The following is a 10,381-nucleotide window of genomic DNA, read 5'->3' as shown; positions in this document are numbered from 1 at the left end:
CAAAGAAACTTCGACTTTGATTCCTCGTGACCATCAATCTCGCATCTTTATTTTTTGCCATCAATCTCTTCGTGCATCTAATTATTCTTGTTCTTATTCTTCTCATACCAAGAACACTCATTCAATAACACTATTCCACAAATTTTTTTTACGGAGAACGACATGAGCCATATGTGTGAAAAAAAAAAAAAAGACATAGCCTCCATGAGATATATGAGCAAACCCAAAGAAGTGCAATCATTATCTTCTCAAAAGTTACAAGTATAGATTAGAAGACCAACACACAACTAAACAATCTGAAGAAATTGTGTAAATTACAGTTCAAATCCAAGAAAGTCTCTAATTCTTTGGAGAATTTTCTCAAACATCTAATAGTACATTGTGATTACACATTCGTGAGAAGTCTAGTTAAACTCAGTTTATCAACAAAAATCAACGAAGATGACAGTATTAAAGAGAAAATCGTACTAAGACTACCATCTTAAACTTCAGTTAAACAATCACAATACAAGATCGGCGTTGGACCATGAAAATCCAATCCTAATGCAAGCGCGTACTTATAAATTTTGAAATATTTATAACAAAGTAGTACCATAAAACACGAAGAAAAAAAAAATCAACAAAATCAGTGATGTTCAAAGTGAATGAATCAACAAAATCGTTGACGACCTGACCTTCACGGCCAGCCTCGCCGCCGCTCCGGGCTCGTTGACGACCTCACCTCCACGGCTAGCCTCGTCGCCAAACTCTGCCGTTGCGCCGGGCTCGTAGACGACCTCGAACGGTCTCACCTCCATGGCCAGCCTTGCCGCCAAACTCTGCCGTCGCGTCGGACTCGTTGACGACCTCGAACACCCTCCCCTACATGGTCAGCCTCGCCGTCGCCGAGAGAGAGAGAGAGAGAGAGAGAGAGAGAGAGAGAGCAAAGCTGGTGGATGTTGGCTCGCCGCGTTGATGGCGTTGACGAGCCTTTGAATTTCACGTAAATCTTTGTTTAACTTCGTTTCGAGTCTTGTTGTCTTCTAAATGACTCACACAACGTCCTCATGCTCAATTAAGCACCAAAAACCAGAAATTCACTCTAAAAACACCAAATAACTTCAAATGCACTTGAGGACTCGCTAATTCAAGTTCGAGAACGATAGATTTGTGCATATAAAACACACTCATCACTACTAACCTTGATATTCGAGTGAACAAGAAGATAAGGCGGGGCGTTGGTGGTGTGAGGGCAATGTGCCAACGCACATGATGACAAACTTGATGAGAAGTGACAAATTTCTTCAATGAGGATGCCCAAATTGATGTTCGGGGATGTCAGTAGGATAAAAACAAGTTTTAGAAGCGATTTTATAAGCGACACATTTTTCAGAAGCGACATGTCGCTTCTAATGAGTTGGGAAAATAATACTTTCAACATCGCTTTAGAGAGGCAAACAAAGAAGATGGTTACATAGTCGATGTTGCGGCACGTGCGAAGTGACTTTCTTTGAGGATTTTTGGATCATCGGCAATATGTAAGACATATCGAGCCGGGGTTAGGGCAATTGGTGATGTCGCGGTGAGATTGAAAACAAAAATAACGGTATTTAAAAAAAAAAAAAAAAACGCATTCTCTTTGCATTTTCTTGATCGATATAGGTGGTTATTAATGTTTTGGATTATAATATAGGGAATTATTATTAGACATTTAAGAGTCTTACCTTTTATCCCTTTATTTTGTTTGGAGTATTAGCTCGATGGTCAATGCATCTTCGACTTCAATGAGTGCGGTGAAACGGGCTACTAATCTAAGCTGCCCCCAAACTAGTGGGCTTTGAGCTAGGAATGCGACTATAAGGCATTTGTAAGCCCATCATTTATAAATTCAGCTTTTGTTTGCCGAGATATTGACTAAGAAATCCATTTTCAATAAGTCCACAGTCACAGTCTAAGCGTTTGAAACAAGGATTTAAATACCTTTTTTTTTTTTTTTTTTTTTTTTTTTTAATATTCTTTATGAATTTTGACCGTCCCACAAGAGAGAAAAGTCAATAGAAAACAGAAAATCAAATGCCAAAAATGTGAAAATGAAAAATAAATTTTTCGATGTAAATTTTTCTACAAAAAATCAACTTACTGATAAAAAAACAAACAAAAAAATGTTATAGAATAAAAAGCATAGTTGTTATAAATATGTTGAAGTTAAATCCAAACTAGAACGATATACAAATAATAAGTTTAAATTAAGTTAGATGTTAGAAATAATGCAATTTGTATCCGTAACGAAATGTGTCGTTTCAGCACAGTTTTGTAAAAAAACCGACAATGAAAAAAAAGGGGCAATTAGGCCAGTAAGCTAATATCTCACACTCTTTTTAAAAAATAATTTAAGTTTAATTTTATTTAAAAAATAGTCCACTGGATCGAAGCTAATTAAATTAAATGGACAATTAATTTAATTAACTTCAACTTAGTGAGTTATTTTCCTAATAAAATGAAATTTGAACTAGATCCTTAAAAATAGATAAATGATTGACTAATTATAACAAATACATGCTTCAACGTCTGGTATTTCACGAAAAACGTAGATTTGTGGTTTTTGAAGCTTTATGCGAACAACTTAAACATAAATTATTTTGCCAAACAATCCTTTCCCCACGGAGGAACTAACAGGTTTATTGCATACGATTTTTGGAACTTAATATAATTATTTTAAGAACTCATACGAAATCTCTAAGAATAAAATAATATAAAGGAAAAAAATAAGAGATTTGTAACTAACTAAACCACTTTAAACATGTGATTTTGTATTTAGCCCATGTTTGACAATTTTTAGGGATATAGCCAAGTGGCTTATGTGGCAATAATTAAGGTCTGATTTGCCCTTATTTATTAAAAATATCGTCGCTTTCTCTCTCCTATTTTTTTCAAATAATTTTTTTTTACATCAAAATTTCAAAAATTCGTATCTTTCTCATACGAACTCGAAATTGAGTGATTTCAGATCCTACAAATTTGTGGCGTCGAGATCTTCAAAAATACACCCATTGTGTTTGATGAAAAATTATATTTATGTCGATAATTTAAAAAAAATTCAATTATTTCCATATTTAAGGTAGTAACATGATTTTTCTACATCATATGAGATAGATATGGTTTTTTGAAGTTTTTATGTAAAAAAAAGTGTAGGAAAAAAATAGAAGAGAGAAAATGATGAATTTGTTAATAAATAATAGCAAATCAGACCTTAATTATTGTCACATAAACGACTTGGCTATATCCCTAAAAATTGTCAAACATAAACTAAAAACAAATTTCATAGTTTCATTTTAGCTATTTTGCTACGCTCCAAAAAAAAAAAAAAACTTAGATGAACTTTACAGCCATTTCGTGACGTCTGACAAGTATGTGATGATTGAAAATATTTGTCTGCGTAAAACAACAGTGCTCTAACAAAAATAACAATATTATCTATAGTATTAATATATATACATCACTTGGACAATATTACACGACACAGGTCACCTCATATTCGCACATGCACAACCTACGTGGGTGCAACATATATAAAAGCGAAATACATGTTTTTTGAACCAAAATACAGACACTAAATCAATATCATGAAACTGCCCTGTGTAATAAACTAATAACATAGCAACTTTATGCGCGCACAAAAAAAAAAAAAAAAAAAAATAAACGAACAGAGTTCAAGCGTGTCCCATTTGTTCTTGTTTATATGTCATTATTTTAGGATGTTCGGTCTAATAAAAATAAAATATGTTGTCATTTATCAACACATTTTTTAGCAGGAAAAATATAATACTACAAATAAGTGATGCCGTGATATATTTTATTTGAAAGACATAAAGGAAACACAAAAATAGAGAGAAGGATCTATAAATACAGGCTAACGAATCTTACAAGTAAGAAATTAATCTATATATGCACGTGGTTATTGCCAGCAGAAAGTTAGTAAGTGACGACAGGGACGATGAAGCCAGAAATCTATCTAAGTGCGTGATCTACAAATAAGTGCATGTTTTGTTTTTTCTTGGCTATATAGATGTTAAGGATATTTCTTTTTCATTCCGTTAATGGATATAAAGATTCTAGAGATTTATGTGTGATCAATGCATTAGAAAACAAAAAGTTATTTTACACTTTCGATTTTTAAAAATAAATTACCAAATATTATTAAATATTTTTAACAATTGCAACTAATTACCAATCTCAGACCAAGTTAATTTATCAATTAAGTTTATAGCATTTTGTCATGATCTTGCGTTCATCATAGTGTACACAAGTTTGATTTGATTTAGAGAATGCATAATTTGAGCATTTTAAGGTCATTATTAGCAAGAATATGAGAGAAGAAAACATACACTCTCTGATTTGGAATTTTGTTTATTTTTGTGATAAGGAGAAATAGTCTTCTACATATAATTTACGATGGCCTGAAGGCAGCTGGGAGTGGGAATGAAAGAGATTTAAGCAATTTCAAATTCCATTACAATGATTACATACTCAGTTTTTTTTTTCGCTTTTATCTCTTGAATACTACATCTTATAATAGCTAGTCTGGCGTTGTCACGATATAATACATCATATGTATATATATATAATATACATCACACCGTCAAAACTATACTATAGATAGTAGTTCAGAATTAAAAGAAAACGTTAGGCTTGTTTTGCTAGCAAATCACGACGCTACTTAATTAAAGGCAAAGAGTTATAAACGAGAAAGGCCTCAGGAAGTTCAGAGACAGTGCGGGTTTCGAAGTGATCGCGAGCGATTTCTTCGGCGGAGATGGTGTTGATGAGTCGTAGCAAGATGTTCTCGAGCTCTTCCCCGTCGGTCCATCCGTGGATTTGGGCCTTGACGAGCGACTCGTTTTGGGAGATCAAGTCCCACACCGGAAAGTTCTTCCTCGGCATCACGAAATCGGAGGCGTCGAGCTTCAAGGTAGGACAGTAATCTCCGACCCCGTCTCCGAGATAGATTATTCTCTTCTTGTTACCCTCCGCGGTTAGACGAGCCTTAATCCCCTCCAAAACAACGCCCTGGGGTGTATTGTAACTGAATTAATTAGTATACAATAATTTCACACATAAGATATTAATATAATGTTGGGTTAATGAATGATTATACCTTGCACATGTTGGGAGGGCAGAGAGCGTTGCAGTTGTGTTGAGGGAAGGTCTGTGGGTCGTGAAGAGGCGAAATCCGGAGGCGTTGGTGTTGGTCGAGGAAAGCGGGGTTTGTGTGGATCTCTGAGAAGCAGTGTTTGATGCCGAGATGGCCGAGAACGGTTTCGATGAAGAACTCGTTGGCGTCGCTCACGATCCTCAGCTCGCACCCCACACCCCAAGCTGCTTTTATGGCCGGAACCACTCTCGGGTGGATCGGACTCCGCTTCAGAGCCTCAGAGATGTCTTCAATACTCTTGCCTCGCTCGTGAAGCTCCTTCATCATCCCATCCATCATGGAGTTCCACGGCATCGTCCCAACGAGCTCGTTGAACAGTTCCGTGCCGCCCAATTCGTCGACCACCCAGTTGTCGCTGTCGCACTCGATTATCGTCTTGTCGAAGTCGAAGATCACAACAATATTATTATTCCCACCCATCGCTAATAAGACTTGAAAACAGTAATGCAATATGCGCGTGTGTGTTTTTTTGCGTCTAAGCTCGCTAGGTTTGTGGAAAATAAGAGAAGGGTGTTGTGGGGTTTTATAAGGGACTTGGATTCGTTGTTGGAGTAGGAATTGAAATAGAATATAATAATGGAATATTCCCAGTACAAACCGTAGGATTGGGGTTCTAGATGAGCTGTAAATTTGAACGCGATTGATGATATAATATAACTAATTTTTCTTTTGCGGAAAGTTTCGGAAAAGAGTTCGAGGGTTTTACATGACCAACGTAGGAATTAATAATAAGATCTGCTGATTTTGAATAAGATTGGGGAAAAATTAAAATGTCATGTTCTTGGAAGCACATAAAATAAGCAGTCTGATTTTATTGTGACCTTTGACGTGGCGGGCGGTCTCCGGGTTGACCCTTTGACCTCTTATTTCGTATTTGAAGAATCAATGCGGAAATCATGCGACGAAGAAATATTTATATAAATAAGGTTCATTATTTTATTTGAATATTAAAGAAGACTCGTGTCTCAAAGTTGAATTATATATTAGTTGTTGATGATACCCTGAGATCAATCCAAGCAACTTCGCATGATAATACCCTGAGATCAATCCAAGCAACTTCACCCTCATTAATTAAGAGTTCTTCAAACATTAAATTAATATCACGTGTCGAATTTCTATATGTAACTAATCTCCTGTTTGCATTGCATTTTTCTGCATACAGTTTTGTAAAAATATCAATTAACAAAAATCCACCGCACACAAACTTGAGTTTTTTTTTTTTTTTTTTTTTTAAAATTCGGTAGCGCACGCCCAACAAATCCCCATATATATTCTCTAGACAAAAAAATGACAACATGAGATTTTTACGCAGTGAATTACGTACTAGGCTGTAGGTTTTACATGCCCATAAAAAATAAAGCTGATTATTTTTCGTAATTAAATTTCCTATAAATGACCTATTTACCACCCAAAAGAATGGAAATAAAAAGATCGTGCGAAGTGGTTTATAGAGGATACACACAAGTGACATGAATGGCAATGAACAATTAATGTATTGTTGTTCTCTTTTTGTTTTTGTATTTTAGAAGCGACCCCACCCTAGCTACTACAAATATGGGCATTAGGTGCGACAAAAGTCGCACCTGATGCCCACAAAGTCGCACCCGATAGTACTATCGGGTGCGATTTTAGGTGCGACTTAGTCGCACCTAAAAGGCCGCAGTTAATATTATTGGGTGCGACATGTCGCACCCAATAGTATATACTATTAGGTGCGACTTATCGCACCTGAAGTCGCACCTATTTTTCCGTGGGAACTTAAGAATAAGGCGGGAATTTGACTTTTGGGTGCGACATGTCGCACCCAATGCTCTCCCGCCAACGTATTGGGTGCGACTTTTAGGTGCGACTTGTCGCACCTGATGCCCAATTAGGTGCGACTTGTCGCACCTAATGCCCCTCCGCACCAGAAAGGCTTATTTGTAGTAGTGCTATTGGTAACAATTACATGATATGTTATAACAGTGCAAGCGCATGTTGCACTATAGTCCAAAATTACATAATTTAGTACAGTGACATTAAACTGAAAGAAGATTATCCTCCACCTGTAAAGGGTCATGAATTTCTGCAGCCTATGAAGCTCGAACCAAGGACCTCTCAGTCGAGGCATGTGTGGGATTGCCACTAGACTAAGCTAGCTACCATATTTTTCTTATTTCTTTTATTAGGAAAATAATATCAATTAAAATACTACCATTGGTAGACTTTATCCTTTATTGACGTCGAACTTATGGGCCTAAATAAAGAATCGAGTCTAGGCTCATAAAACAATCTTTAAGTCTAGAGACACAGCCCTACACAAAAAAGGAATGAGGAGCCGATGTCTTCATGAATTAGCTCGTTAATTAGAACTACCCGAGCTGAGGCATTCTTAGCTCATCAGCTCGGTCCAATGAAGAATCGGTTAAACAGTTTCCTGAAGACGAGTACGTTGACGACCAATCAATAACAATCTCTTCAACCGTTCTCTCAAGACCGGGTCAAGCATAGCACGTGGCATACGACGGGAAGGGGAAGACCGATTCAGGTCGGGTCTCTGAAGAAGCGGAGCTTGGAGACTATTCTCCAAAACTATAAATAGGAGATTAGAATGTAGATATTAAAATATTTTTTCTTACGCATGCTCAACTTAGATCCTCTATTTTCAAGCTTTCAATTTACTATTCTTCATTATTAGTCCACCCAATTCAATTCAGTGAATTGCTCCGCGCCATTATTCTCATTTGATTTTTATAAAATATTATTTCGGTCTCTTTTATTATTCGAAGCTCATTTGATCTCATAACGGAATTCTGAAGCCCAATTGCAAATTCCAATCGTTTCTTTCTTTCAAAAGATCGACAATGCTTAGTGAATTCTCATATCAATAAATACCAACAAATTTTGTGTTTTAAATGGTCGAGATCTCAGGCAGATAGTAACAAAGCCTTCGTGGTCCCAAAGCCGTATATCAACTCTCTTTCCCTTCTAATTATTTAATTAAATTAAAAGTTAAGAATTTACTTTCATAAATATTTTTATAATTACAATTATACTAAATATTTATTTTATGCAAACCAATTTGCTTTCGTGCAAAGTTTTTGTGTGAAGAAAATATTATATCGTTTGTGTCTTGCAAAGTTTTTGCGCAACCAAAAGCTGTGTACTTTTGAATTATCGGTTTTCTTTTTCTCAAACAAAAAGTTTTGAATAATCGGTTTTCTTTTGCTCAGCAAAAAGTTTTGAAAAATCGGTTTTCTTTTTCTCATTTTGAAGTTTGAACAATGTTCGTAACAAAAGATAATAAGAAGATCAAAATTTATTCACTTCAAATTCATGAAGACACTAGCTGTAGTACATGCTTAGTAAAAAAAACACATAAATAAAAGAAAGAAAAATTACAGAAATAGTATAATCAACCCCACACCATGGTCTTTTTTGGGTCTAGATCGGTGCCTTTTATTTGACATTTTTTTTTTGTCAAATCACTACTAGTAATATTCATCTCTCTCTCTCTATGTATAGTCCATAAGATTGGCCTCTACTGTTGAACAGGGAGGGCTTTAGGCAATGTAGGGACAGATATGGCCCCCAAATTGTATTCCGGGGTCAAATCAAAAGGCGAGTTTTTCTGGACCAAAATCGTGTCGATGAGGCCAAGCAAGATCTTCTCGAACTCTTCTCCGTCGGTCCACTCGTGTATCTCGGCCTTGACGAGCATCGGGTTGTTGGAAATCAAGTCCCACACCGGAAAGTTCTTCCTCGGCATCACGAAATCCACCTCGGTTAGCTTCAAGCTAGGGCAATAATCCCCAACACCGTCACCAAGATAGATCATTCTTTTTCTTCCTTCACTACTGCCCAAACTAGCTTGTATTCTTTCTATGATAACTCCCTGTAATATCAATTTATACAATTTATAAGGTAAGCTAAAAGTTACATATATATAACAAATTTTTTTTCATTTCATTGTGGGGTCTATAAGATGATATGTGTCCAATCTTAGTGATCTCATTTTCTAACCAATCTCACAAAAATAACGTGCCATATTGTGATACTAATAAATTAAAATAAAATAAAGTAGCTCATTAAAATACTTATGATAAACTAGTGAATATCATTTTCTACTTTTCGTTCTTCTTCTCCCTTTTAACCATTTTTAATCACCTTTTTGGTTGAAATTAATTTCAGAAGTAGGATTTTTTTTTTTAGCGACCAATAAAAGCAGTGGCTAAAAAACCGGTGATTAGGCTGTCAAAAACATTTAAAAAAAAAAAAAAAAAAAAAAAAAAAAAAAAAAAAAAAAGCCGTCGAAGGATCTTACCAAAAACAAGAAAAAATAAAAACTTTTCTGTAAAAAGATGGTTTAACAGGCTGTTAAGTTATTAAACCATTTTCCCCCATATTTAATTTATGATAAAAAAAACTGTTCTAGAGAGATATGATAATACGTACCTTGCACATATTTGGAGGGCAGAGACCAGTGCAGCCATGAGAGGATTTGGTGAAATCGTGGAAAGGCAAAATCCTGAGCCTGCCTTGTTGGTCGACGAAACCTGGGTTTGTGTTGATCTCAGAGAAGCAATGCTTGATCTGAAGATGCTCCAAAATGGTGTCTATGAAGAACAGATTGGCGTCGCTGACGATCCTGAGTTCGCATCCCAAAGCATGGGCTGCTTTAATGGCCGGAACCACTCTCGGATGGATCGGAGTCCTTTTCAGAATCTCCACAATGTCGCCAATGCTCTTCCCTTGCTCCTTCACCTCTTTCATCATCCTATCCTGCAAACAAATATTTAATTAAGAATCATCATTAATAAACAAAATCAAAATAATATACAAATACATACATATAATTATTAATGATTTAATTACCATGAGAGAGTTCCATGGCATGGTTGGAAGGAGCTCGTTGAAGAGATCTGTGGCGCCCAGACCATCGACGACCCAATTGTCGCTGTCGCATTCGATTATGGTCTTATCGAAGTCGAAAACAATTACAATTCCTGCCATTACTATACGAGTCACAATAAAAACAGAAAACAATATATTTGGAAGAGTTTTGTTTTCTTCTTTTTCTTTTCTTCTCGCAACGGAATAAATGCAATTTGTGTTGTTGTTGTTGTGTGAGTGAGTAAAATCGGAAGGAAGCGTGGGGTTTATATAGTGGCTGTGACGCCAAAGACGTACGGACTTGTGATTCCAAAGGAA

The 10,381-nt window shown here is 36.0% G+C and overlaps 2 protein-coding genes across 2 annotated transcripts; both read right to left on the bottom strand.

Annotated features, from left to right (window-relative positions):
• Positions 1–4,655: 4,655 nt before the first annotated feature.
• On the bottom strand, positions 4,656–5,679 carry LOC149385796 (inorganic pyrophosphatase 2-like). Its single transcript, XM_089625140.1, has 2 exons — positions 5,135–5,679; positions 4,656–5,046 (listed from the first exon to the last, which is right to left on the bottom strand). The coding sequence occupies exons 1-2, from the start codon at positions 5,609–5,611 to the stop codon at positions 4,693–4,695; spliced, it is 831 nt and encodes a 276-aa protein (XP_089481266.1). The 5' UTR covers positions 5,612–5,679; the 3' UTR covers positions 4,656–4,692.
• Positions 5,680–8,474: 2,795 nt separating this feature from the next.
• LOC149385795 (inorganic pyrophosphatase 1-like) lies at positions 8,475–10,381 on the bottom strand. The gene is made up of 3 exons (XM_089626855.1): positions 10,046–10,381; positions 9,626–9,952; positions 8,475–9,065 (listed from the first exon to the last, which is right to left on the bottom strand). The coding sequence occupies exons 1-3, from the start codon at positions 10,181–10,183 to the stop codon at positions 8,712–8,714; spliced, it is 819 nt and encodes a 272-aa protein (XP_089482981.1). The 5' UTR covers positions 10,184–10,381; the 3' UTR covers positions 8,475–8,711.

This window comes from Urtica dioica, chromosome 9 (genome assembly GCF_054948205.1).
Source record: "Urtica dioica subsp. dioica isolate 48M chromosome 9, U.dioica_male_clone48M_v1_H2, whole genome shotgun sequence".
Taxonomy (NCBI): domain Eukaryota; kingdom Viridiplantae; phylum Streptophyta; class Magnoliopsida; order Rosales; family Urticaceae; genus Urtica; species Urtica dioica.
The sequence above is the reverse complement of the archived record's forward strand: the minus strand, read 5'-3'. Positions and strand labels throughout refer to the sequence as shown.